At 39.7% G+C, this 12,765-nt stretch overlaps 1 protein-coding gene across 1 annotated transcript; it reads right to left on the bottom strand.

The window, feature by feature from the left end:
* Positions 1-508: 508 nt before the first annotated feature.
* LOC121621262 (guanine nucleotide-binding protein G(o) subunit alpha-like) lies at positions 509-10,796 on the bottom strand. The gene is made up of 10 exons (XM_041957658.1): positions 10,758-10,796; positions 10,146-10,281; positions 9,971-10,062; positions 9,779-9,871; positions 8,762-8,922; positions 5,880-6,008; positions 2,895-3,024; positions 2,708-2,779; positions 1,337-1,424; positions 509-699 (listed from the first exon to the last, which is right to left on the bottom strand). The coding sequence occupies exons 1-10, from the start codon at positions 10,794-10,796 to the stop codon at positions 509-511; spliced, it is 1,131 nt and encodes a 376-aa protein (XP_041813592.1).
* Between the last annotated feature and the right edge of the window lie 1,969 nt (positions 10,797-12,765).

Here is a 12,765-nt window from a genome sequence, read left to right as displayed (position 1 = left end):
GCAAAACACTTCTCATCTATAGTGGAGATAGCTGCTGCATTTTTTGCATAAACACACAACTTGCATCATTTTGGTAGTTCACATATGGATGATTTGGAATCATAAAATGCATCAAAAGATTAAAAGCAGGAAAAACCTCTAACAATTGGTGCATTTTTCCAAGTTATAGTTAACATGCATGTATTAAAAACAGCTCACTGATAGAATAAAGAGGAAGGTGAGATTTCCTTCAAACTGGAGAAAGGTGTTGCATGGGTAACTGTTGTTTAAAGTGGAAAAGATATAATGAATACACAGCTTTACCAGTACCAGGCATGCTTACCAATAAATATTTTATTTAAAATGTTTTAAAATAAATTGGAGGAAGTGCAGCTAAAATAACATCATATTAACCTTATTTGCTGCTTAAATAAAAGAAACATTTGACCACATTAAAAACATTGTTACAAAAATAAAATTCCAGTGTGGGATGACTAAAAACACAGTCTACACAGTGTTCAGGAGACTTTTATAGCAGCTGGACAGCTGCCAGGTTCTCCTTGATGATCTGATCTATGACCATGTGGAAGACCACCTGTACATTAGCGGTGTCTGTGGCTGTGGTGAAGTGGTGGTACACGGGCTTCCCAGCACTGCCGTTACATGATGCGAACATGGCAGTGATGTGGTGGGCTGCAGCATCCACGTCACCATCTGCTCCTGGATGGGGATGAAGGAGAAGAATGACTAACTCATTAAATATTCATAAAACAATACGCTGGCTTCCAGTGAGAATGTGCGCGCAAGTTTTCCTACTTAATCTGGAAAAACAGAAATAAAACATGACAGAGTTTGCTTGTCAGTGCTGTGAATGAGTATGAAATATGTATGACCCAGATCTGGCCAGAATGAATGAGACATACACAAACAGAGGACTGTATGTGAACACTGTGACGATCTCTGACCAGGAGGAATTGTGATTACCCAGCGGACAGGAGCGATGCAGTGAACCATCCGGCAAAAAATGAACGGATGCATATGTAAGCAACGCCTCGAGGGATTTAAGATACTATGGAGTTCAGAGATGTCAACTTCTGAATCGTAAGAGTAGTTTCTCAAGTTTGCCAACATTGGAGCAGCTGCAGCATAAACAGGAGATTCCGAGGACCAATAGATTGATATTGTTTAAGCTGCTTTCAGAATCAGAATCGGCTTTATCGGCCAAATAAAACGTGTGTGCATACAAGCAATTTGACTCCAGTTTAAACATTGCACTCAATGCACTTGCATAATAAAAAAGAACATACAGCTCAAAGAGGACAAAAAGTAAAATTTACAATGTGTAGTTTTTTCTTACCTTTATAACTAGAAAGGTAAAACCTCAAGTGTCTTCCAGAGTGTAGGATCTTCTCCCGGAAAAGGTCAGTTTTGTTCATAAGCAGAATCTTAAGTAGAGAGATGGCACCAGAATTGTGAATTTAAAATAAAACCAACAATGACATTTTCAAAAAACCCTCCAGTTGATGCCTTTCAGTGGTTTCTCACCTCACAACACTTCAGTATCTGCAGAGACATGCTCCATCTACCTGAACTGTTTCTACCTGAGCAGCAGGTGATATCTTTGGTCTGACATCAGTGATATTGTGATATTACATACTGACGTTTCGTAGTGTGAAATGCCAGCACCAGCCTCATGAATATTATCTCCATACTGCTGTACATAAAGACTGAAGATGCTGTTTATCTACACACCATACAGCAGGTATTCTGCTCTGCTGTGAGCCATCGGCTCAAACGGTGCATCTCAAAACAGAAAGACACTGATTGTGGATCAGACTAGTTCATGGTGCAACCCATAAACTGCTGGCACTGACACAGTGAAAGTTGGAGTCGGTCTAATAAAAGAAAAAAACAAAAACAAAACACGAAAGTCCCTTCAAGAACATTTTTCTGGGATTTTACAGGACTCACAAAATATCAGTTCGGTTAGCCGAGAAACAGGAAGAGGAAAACCCTGCTGACCTTTCCACTTTTGTAATTATTGATTATGGCTTCTGTGCTCTGAGAGTGTGAATACTTTCCAGCAGCCTTGCCTTGGATGCACTGTTACGGACATCATCTCCATTATAGGTTGAGAAGCTGCTTCATGTGGTATTCCAGGGCATCTCCAGTCAATATTTACTTGAGCCGCTTTCTATAGAATCTGTTCATACTAATAAAGAACTGACAAACCAGCATTTACTGTAAAACACAATCAACCTTCTAAAAATGACGCATGAGGAAGTGGCTGTAACATAAATCTCACCTCTGAATGCCTCCAGATAACCAAGAGCAAATATAAAGGCTACTGGCTGACAAGTGAGTCATTCGTGTTCATATAAATATCCCCACACATTGACAATAAGAAATCAAATCACACAGAGTGTTTAACAGTGTTCACAGCCAACTTACTAAATTGCCCCACATCTCAATTAGGCCTTGGATGCTAATTATGTACGTCAGACGCAATCATAGCCAGTTTGTGTCCTGTGTGCTCGGCATAAGTGATAATCAAAGAAAGCCACTCAGTGCTACAGTCACCTGCACACATTTAAACGAGACATGGCCTGTGCACAACACACAGGCAGACACCCTAAAAACAAACCTCCAGTTATACCTTGTTGTATTCTAAAGCACATTCATATTCATCTTCAAGAAAACCAACTGAAAGGAGTGCAAATAAACTCACCAGCGTGGTGCTCCTGAAGACCGTGCTGGTGCACGTGGATGAAAAAAGTTCAAGACTTTCCTGCAGCCGATTCTAATGAGAGAATATACAGAAGAGCAGGGAAAGGCTGGCATGAAGTTCATCAAAACTCAAGAGAGAAAAGACATGGCGTTACATTTGATCTGACTGTGTCTGTTTCATGACATACCCTGGAAGGGTCCTGCATCAGCGTCATATCATAGCTGCTGAGGGCCACGACGAACAGCACGGCCTGAATGCAGTCAAAGCAGCTGAGCCACTTCCTCCTCTCACTCCGCTGGCCCCCGACGTCGTACAGCCTGTCAATAAGCCAAACAAAATCCATGCAAGCTGTATTCACCCAATGAGCTGCTTACAAGTGATCACACGGAGAAACCCGTGCCGATTGTAGAAATATCATGTGCACGTTCAATCCAAATATATTCCCTCATAAATAGCTTTACTGGTGCCACTGGTGTTTAGACAGTTTAAGCCTTTTTGTTAAACTACAGATAAACTGTCTTATTCATAAGCAATAGGGCAGTATTAGGAAAAAGTATTACACCGAGACATTCAAACCAATTTAAACTATTGGAGCAATCTATTTCAAAATATCATCTGGCACTAAGTGAAGCCGAGGGGTCTTGGTGACACAGGTAATGAGTTCCAATTTGGGCCAGACCGTCTCCAGGTGCATGATTGCGGTACTCATGTCAGAGGCAATGAAGCGTTTATCCCCTGGGTCAAGAGTCAGTTTTAACAAGCCGGGGGACAATGAGCATCAACTGTAGCATTTGACAGCGGTAGCTTCTGAGCCACAGAGAAGAAAAGAGTCACTCATGACCACAAGAAGGCTTTATGTTGTTTCCAGATTTAGTGGAAGGGCAAGACCATAACTGTAAACTGATCCAACTCCTACGAGACCAGAGGGAGCCATGTTTTTGAATTAGCGGAATCAGCCCAAGAGATGCGAGACTAACTCACTCTGAGGAAGTTTAGAAAGAAAGGACAGATCATCTGAACTGTAAACAGATACACGGTAAAAACAGGCAGATAAAAATATATCTACTGCAGGGAACAGCGAAACAGATTGCATAAAGACACTGTGCTACGCTAGTTAGATGGTCTTCAATGGTTGTTGTGTTGCAGGTTTGTTGTTCTCGTTGGTGCCTGAATGGAAATCTTGCTCGACTAACTTAAACCACCATCAAACTGTGATTTTACAATTCGGTGCAAAAGTGAGGGACACCAACAGTAACCAAAAAGGGTTTGTGCAAATATATCTCTGTAATTCATTTTAATATCTTAAAACGTGCTGCAAAATTGTCAAATTCTTTAATATTGCATAAAGTTATGCATGTTGATGCAACATTGAAGAAGCTACAGTTTATGCAGTATTCATGAAGTCCTGGTCTGTATGGATTCAGTTTCTTGTGACTCACACGCTGGTGTCGCAGCACAGGGACGGGGCGTAGGGAGCATCACGAATGGTTGCTTACTCTGAAAACACACGTCAAAAAAGGGGAAGGGGCGGTGGGCTTTCAGTGTTGCTGCTATGCTATGCTTCCTCCACATTTGTGTTATTGTTCCTGGAATAACCAGGTGGAGAGAAAACATCAATATTTCATGTCTGAGTCACGATCAGGCAGCTGCCTCCCTCCGCTCAGAAGAGTTGAGCTTTCGTCAGGGGCCCTTCAAGACCTGATGGTGATGCTGAGTCTCCAAAGGCTCCACAAGCTGCTTTCTAGGACATCAGCATGTTAACGTGTGTATAACGACTCCATGAACAGCAACTGCCAAGCACAGTCTAAGCTACATCTAATTTTTTAATCATTTATTGCTGATTAATTCCATACCCTCTCAGTTGCCACCAGTTTCAGTGAAGATCAATTTAGACAGTTGTGCATGTGCTTGCAAGCAATTCACACATTTATTCAGGTGTCATGTGGCGGCAGCTCTCTTGTTACATGTTGTGCTCTCTCTCCCATCGTCTCCTAACTGTCTATATGCTATCAACTGTCCAATAAAAAGGACAAAAATGCACAACAATGACCCAACAACTCAAAAGCCATCTTATGTACAGGCTGTGCCTCGTTAATAAGGAAGCTAATCACAAACACATCCGAATGTCACCATCAAGCTCATGACAACTCATTGCAAAAAACCTTGACAACTATCTACTCAATCACGCTAAACGATCAACTCTTCTACTTATTATTTCTACGCCATAGACTGTATAATGAATAGTGGGCATAGCAGCACGTCAGCCATTCGTTTGTGCCTTGAGTTCGTCATTGTGGTTGTTGCCATTTTGGCTCTGGAGCCAGAATGGACCTAATTTAGATGAGAGGGTGGAGCTTCCCTGAGAACCTGAGGTCAAGCTGTGATAGCGACTTGCGGCCACACCTTAAAGCTGTAAACCCTGTTTCATAGTCTGTTTAAATCAAAACGGGACCATAATTTACTAAATCAACATGATGCTGTATTGGAGAAGACTTGACACTAGTGATTAAGACCATGAACTCGTTAAGAAAATGTTTACTGAGGTGATAAAAAATGAAAAGTATGGCCATTTACTTTATAAGCTTACATACAATGAGACTTCTTTTGTCGCCCCCTGTTGGCCACTAGAAAGAATGCATGGTTAATACACTGCAGCACGGGCTTCACTTTTCTGACCCGGAAGCTCCATCCACCATTTACACAGTCTATGATCTACACACGTTATACAGAATATCTTTATCTGCAGGTACATAATGAAATGCATTCATTATATATGTCATGTAATACATCTCGAGTTTTGAGTCTCCAGTTTATAATCAAGATTTCCTCATTAGAACTGTTGTTTCAAGGTAACATGACTTTCGCTGTGACATAAAACATCAATAGCTTGACTGTTCGTTTACATGTAGAAGATGCAAGCAGCTCTATTGTCCCTTGAAACTGAAGCAAGGTGAAATATTCTTTTAATATTAACCCTCAATATTCAGGAATTCAATTTTCCCTCTAACAATAAATGTATAATATGATTTCCAGGGAGCCCATTGTGAATTGTTAAAGCTTTTATCTTTGTGAACCCAACATACAGCATTATGTTGGCATATATATCTTTGCACAGCTTTGTATCATGTTGCAACCACTGCTGAATTTGCACTGCCAGTTTAATAATTCTTACCGAAAGATCATTTCATTAAGTTCAAACTGCGTCTCAATGATTCCACAGGTCCTCACTCTCACCCTCAGAACATCTGCCTCGGCGGGAACGTATTTGGGAGCGATGATTCGATTCATGTTCTCAAAGAAACTGGAGAGGGAATAGGAAGAGAAAACGTTCACATTTCAAAAAGTCAGTTGTGAGCAAACATTTGGGCTTTTTGAAAGAAGTTGTGACATCATGGTTTAGGCTTCAAAGTATGGAAATCTGATCTCTCTAATGGCAGTGAAACTTAATTTCTCACTGGCTATTACTCAGCTACAACCTTTAGACCGAGCTGCCAGTTTATTAGGTACAAAACTAACACAGTCTAGTACAACAGCACCATAGCAAACCCTACCTCCAAGAGGGGTATAATGTTCACTTGACTGAAGCTGATTTAGTGGGTTTTGTGATTTAGCTGTGTTGATTTAGCCATAAATCTCAGAGTGTGGGATAAGAAAGACCAGACCTCAGACCTTGCTCCTCATCTCTGCTTGAGGCTAAAGCAGCTGCTTCTAGCTTAACACAAACAAATACATATCGCGGAGTGAATCGAGCCGAGCTGCACTGCACTGTAGACGCCAGGGAGAAAGAGTGGAATCAAAAAAGAGGGTTTTTTAACTGTCCATCATGAGTCTGACAGTGTCAGTGGAGTGCAATGCTAAATTGGTAGGGTGCCCTTTCAAGTTTGACCTTGTACACTCACAAAAGCTGCTGTCATCAACATCTGCTGTTACCTGAGCTCTGTGCACCAGATGTGTGGCTCGAGCAGCAGCACATGAACTCTACTTCGAGAATATTTTTACCTATAACCCTGACTGCAGATTTGACTCGTGTTGCTGCAGAATACACAAACCTTTGAACAATGACTGTAATGTCAGTGTGTGAGTCAGCGAAAGTGTTTGCTGCATCAGCTAAGCAAAGTGAGACATGACCAGTTGTGTAATTTGTGCTGAGCCTTGGCTCTGCACACTAAACTTACATAATGTGTATATATGTATGTATATATATATATATATATATATATATATATATATATATATATATATATATATGTATGTATGTATAAATGTAAATGCGCTGCCAATGCATCAGTGCTGATATGAATATATTTTCTCAAACATCTAAACACAGGTCACATTAATAGTTAGTTTCCTGTCACTGCCCAAAAAAAAAAAAAAAGCTAATGTCCGAGAAGTCATTTTACACGTTGAGGTGCCCCTCAGGTCCTGGGGAAGTCAAGTGTGTCACGACTCGAGTCTAATCCAATATTTCTGGAGGGAGAAATCAATGTCGGGTCCAACAGAGTGAGAAGACTGAAAGAGAGCAAGCTGAGTTTCATATCATCTTCCAGCTCCAACTTTATCGAGTTCCGATAATGAAGCTGTCACATCTTCATCTCTCTCAGTCTGGCCGGCTGGAGCACATTTTGACTTGGCAGACCTCCCTGTTGCCTCAGAGATAAGGACTTCCACTCAGTCCATTCATTCAAAGTTTATTTAAAAGATAACTTGCAGAAAAAAAACCCCACCTTCATTTTAAACACTATATGCAACAACCAGCATTGTTCACAACACATTATTTTGTGGCGTTTGCAAGGAACTATACCACACATACCAAAGGCATGTTAATATATGCAATGCAAGCAGGGCATTAAAAAAATCCAAACAGCAGCAGCGAGCTTTAAAGAGGTCTGACGATCACCATTTTTAAAAGGGAGGTACAGCACACAGCTGCTGCCTGGACTCTGCCCTCACCGACTGATGTTCAGCAGTGCCGTTTGTGATAAAAACTTTGTGGTTAACGTGTCGATTTCCATCTTCTAATTTCCTACATTTCCCGGATTGCCTCTCATGCATTGAGCTTTCCATTTGAGAAAGACTTGCACACACCTGTCGACTGTGCTTCTTTATGAACATGACGACACACATATATACATATACACACTCATATATATGTACATATGTACATGCATGTATGCATGCATATGTGTGTGTATATATATGCATGTCCGTATATACACACGTGCGCGCACACACACACACACACACACACACACACACACACACACACACACACACACATATATATATGCACATGTGTTAGGGGTGATTTTTTAAATAAAAAAAAAAAAATCACATTTAACTTGCCCAACAGCGCAAAAAACAATAACGCCATTTAGCAAAATGTATTCCACACAACACTTCAGTTAATGATCCACACTTCAGCTGATGATGCAACACACACTCAACAAATGATCTATGCAGAGTGCTGCTTTTTTTGCCGAACAATTGAAAGGGCACAGTTGCTGAAGGACAGCTACCGGACAGTTCTGCCCACATTGATATAATATGTCCCCTATAAAGATGTGTGTGTGTGTGTGGGGGGGGGCTCCAATAAGCTGTGTTTCATAATACATAGAGATGACTTGGAGTGAGATATATTGTGGTAAAATACAGTTAAATCAAGTTTTAAGTATAAAGGCTAATGCTACAGATTCAACAAAAAGCCCATAGTTCCCTCTAATTTATTAGCTTCACACAGATAATGTTGTTTGACTTCTTACTTATTAAACAAGAAAACGGGTCATTAATAATGTGTCTTTCATCTACACCCTAATTCCCACCTTCCTGTATATCTACAAACAGTGCTTTATAATTTGGTCCCAATTAAGCCTCTCATTTCACAAATGTCACAGGAATCATTTCCTGAAGATGAGTTATTCTAAGCACTCGCTCTATCACTGCTCTGTATTGATAAGATGTGACGACATGCTTCTTACTGGGCAATTTCCCCTGACATTTCCACCGTCAGTCAGTCATAATTGGTTGGCGTAGATCACTTAAGGTCATTCTACTCACTAGAGCGCAGAGTCATTCAGCTCAAACTCGTAACCTCTGGCCGCGGCTGCTCGCACTCCTTGGTCGGCCCAGAGTGCGCAGAAAGCATGGGCCACGAAAGGAAGCAGCTCCTGGTCGACCCCCAAACACTGACTGCACGACAGGATGGAGCGGGCGTGCACCTGCAGTCAAAGGGACAAAATATGATCAGGGCAGGACACTGTGTTTTTATCCAAAGTAAATGAAGAGTAAATATGAGGTTTTCTCTGAGGTAATGCACCGCAGATTGTGCGATCCTTCACTTAAGTTAAAGTACTAATACCACACTGTAAAAATATTGTTACAAGTAATGCATTAAAAGAAAAACAGCAAAAACGTACTTAGAATATTAAAGTAAAAGTACTCAATGCAGTGGCTGTTGTACTATTATATGTCATTAGATTACTACTCACGCATTAATGTAAAAGCAGGATTTCACATCATCATAGGACTACAATTAAATTTTTTCATTATGGATTAATCTGCTGATTATATTCTCCATTAAACTGATTTGTTTGGTTTGCAAATTGAAAATTATAAGAAATGGTGTCATAATTATGCAGAGACCAAAGCGACACCTTTATGATTTGTCCCACCAATACAGCAAACCTCAAAATCATTAAAAATTAATGAAAATAATTTTGAAAATAAGGAAAAGCAGCAAATCTTTACATTTTTGAAGTTGGAACTATTAACTGTTTTTGCATGAAGAATGACAACCGATTATTAATGTTGTATAAAAAGATGACTCAAGAACAGTACAAGTACTTCAAGTCTGTACTTAAGTACAGTACTTGAGTAAATGTACTTATTTACATTCCACCACTGCACCATCTCCATGAATCACACAGTATCTACTGCAGATGAAGACTGACATCTAGTGTGATGAAGAGGGGCTGCACTGAAAAGTGACCCACCAGATAAAACTGATAGAAAAGCAGATGTGATTAAAGTTCTAAAACTGCGCTTCCAGAGAAACCCGTCACCGTCTCCCGTCACCTTGTTCTTCTTGTTAGCAAGGTTAATCCTCAGCATGCCCATTCCTCGGAGAACAAACTTCATGGAGGTCAGCAGGTTGTCGAGTACTGCAGGCTGTTGGTAGTCGACAGTTTCAGTCAAACTCGGTTCAGAGAGCTTTAATATCTGAGGTTAGGAAACAAATGCTCCATTTGCTTAACATCTGTCCAATACCTTGAAAGTGACGAGCTCCTGTTTGGAGAAGCCGTGACTGTGGATTATCTTAATCTGTTTGATCAGGGTGCTCTTTCCACTCTCTGCAGCTCCTGACACACAAAACAGAGACAACACGTCAAAATGTCAAGACTTCAGTGGCAACAGGCATTTACATTGCTGCAGGTGAACTTACCAAGCATGAGGATTTTCACCACATTCATCTCACTCCTGGCATGTTCACAAAGGTCTTTCTCTATTTGAGAGCTCTGGAGTTTAGCCTTTTTACTCTCTTCTGTGATATCCTGGTGAAGACACATTCCCATGCAGACCTACGGAGGAATTCAGTTTTTACATGCAACCCGGATGGTCTGGGACTGTGGCTAATTATTCCTACACGGCTAACAACATTTCATATTAAAACACAGGTTTAGGATGTGTTTTATTACTAGCTATTAAAAATAAAGCTGACTAGAAATGCATCTGCCAAACCACATTTTCCTACAGCACTCAAATGTATCATACAAGTGTAATTTAGACTAGAAGAAAGTAATTTTATTGTCAGTTCTGTTATATTCTGACTAAATGAAGTCCTGCTACGGTTTGGTTGTTTTTCTTTTGGCTACAACTGATTTTATATATATATCAATTTAAACTAAATGACAACCAAATTTTGCATATTTACAATTCGTGAGTGACCAAAATTGTTACGAGAATGCACCTCTTACACTTTGGTTTTGGTGTTACTAGAAGCAAAACATCGTCGTTTTGACCCGACTTTAAATTGTTCATTTAGTGAATGAAGTACCTGCAGTGGGACTGGCAGTATATTGAGACAGCAAAACATCTCTCTGCTGTTTTTCTGCGCGCCGGTGTCGTTCGATTCACAGCCAAACTGCCGACAAACGGCGTTAGCAGGGACCGGAAGAGCTAATTCGCTTAATTAGGGGCACGTGTGCTGATTCGGCGCTAGTTTCTGGGACAACGAGGAAAAAAAGTTGCGCGATGACGTCTGACGCTATCCTTACTCAGCACGTGCGATTGAATCGTTAAGATAATGGGAGTACGTGATGTTTATCCGCTTTCAGTGCTGGAATGAAACTGAGTACATTTACACATTTGGAACTACTTCACTTATGTAGGTATTTCCATTTTTTGCTACTTTATACTTTTGCTCCACAAATAGGCAAATATTGTACTTTTTACTCCATTACATTTATGTGACAGCTATAGTTACTTTGCAGACTCAGATTACTATTAAAAACCAACTGATAAATTATGATGTACTGTCAGACATTAACTTATCCAACAGTGTGTAAAGTGGCTGAAATTAACTTCACCTCCACCAGCTGCAACGTTGAAGTGGTGTGCATATGAATGCATCAATCCAGCCATTCTACATAATGAATACTTTTGATTACATTTTGTTACTAATACTTGGATACTTTTTGTACTTTTTCACAGTGTGGTATTTTAGCTTTTACCACCACTGGTGATTTAATGCTTTATACATTTCCTCCACCACATTTCAGAGAAAGATTGTACTCTTTACTCCCTTATATTTATCTGACAGCTATATTTACCTTGCAAATTAATTTTATATGAACAACAGTTTACAGAATATGGATTGTTATCAACCAAACGACCCAAAAATATAATAAAAATTATCGTCATCTCTACCATGACAGTGTTAAAATGCTGCTCACTTGTTTATGTTAATGAATCAGTAACAATATTCCGATAATATATATAGATGGTAAATGTAACACTGGTTGGGGCCATTTTGCATTTTTAGTACTTTTACTTTTGATACTTTAAGAACATTTCGTTGCTGAATTTTTACTTGTATGTTTGTATGTTGTATGATTTGGATCTGAAACGAAAATGCAGGACTTTTACTTTTAATGAAGTATTGTTTTAGTGTGGTTTTGCTGCTTTTAGTTTACATAAATCGGTGAATTACTCACGATTCATTTCATCAACTGCACTGGCAAACATGAGCCAAAGATTCTGGGCTATTTAGAAATTTACTGTCATTAATATAAATTATGATTACTTTAAAAAAAACCATTAAAATCCTTGTAAACCCAGACTTTTCTCCGTTTTAGTGAAAAGATGACAAATAGCCTTTCAGATTTAAATGTTATTATCAGCAATAGTTTACTGTAGTCCAATCAGTTTCTACAGTATTTGTCAACTGGGAGTTGTCAATTACATAGATTATAGCCTATACACTGAATACATTCCAACTTGACATACAGACATATTATGATGCTTTTTTTTTAAACAATATGTAACCATCTATACAGTAGTTAATGGAGAGGAGGTGAGTAAAATATACATCTACAAAAAATATATTATTTAATCCCATTTGATATAGAGACAGAGGTTAAATTGTTCAGGGCTCAATGACAGTAAGAGGTCTATTTCATGATCAAGTCAACAACACTGAGCAACTGCCATAGTTCTCTAGTTACACTCAGAAAACTAAAGGTTAAAAGCGGTCCGTTAAAACTCTGTTGTGTTCTCTATGTTAAGATAAATCAAAGGAGTGTTGGTTTAAAAAAAATTGCACTAAAAAGGCCAGGCGTGCAGGTCTCAACAGTGTGCATTTTTGAGTTAAAAACCTGCTCTACCAAGAAAACAGTTCTGATGATTTCCGAGCAGTCAGTGCAGTCTGATAGGAGCAAGGTCTGATATGTACATGAGGTCCCGAAAGAGTCCGTCAACACCTTCTCACGTCCGAACAACCCAAGGTAGATGCAGAGAAGCGGGGGGAGGATTTTTCTCCCCTAATTCTCTAGTGGTTTTAGCAT

The sequence above is a fragment of the Chelmon rostratus genome, chromosome 17 (assembly GCF_017976325.1).
Source record: "Chelmon rostratus isolate fCheRos1 chromosome 17, fCheRos1.pri, whole genome shotgun sequence".
Classification (NCBI taxonomy): Eukaryota; Metazoa; Chordata; class Actinopteri; order Chaetodontiformes; family Chaetodontidae; genus Chelmon; species Chelmon rostratus.
This window is presented reverse-complemented; position numbering and strand designations above follow the sequence as displayed.

Coding starts and splice junctions, on each gene's coding strand:
- LOC121621262 (XM_041957658.1), bottom strand. CDS start 10,796: ATGTTTTGCTGTCTCAATATACTGCCAGTCCCACTGCAG. Junction 10,063..10,145: donor GGTGAAAATCCTCATGCTTG/GTAAGTTCACCT, acceptor TTTGTGTGTCAG/GAGCTGCAGAGAGTGGAAAG. Junction 9,872..9,970: donor AGGAGCTCGTCACTTTCAAG/GTATTGGACAGA, acceptor GACTACCAACAG/CCTGCAGTACTCGACAACCT.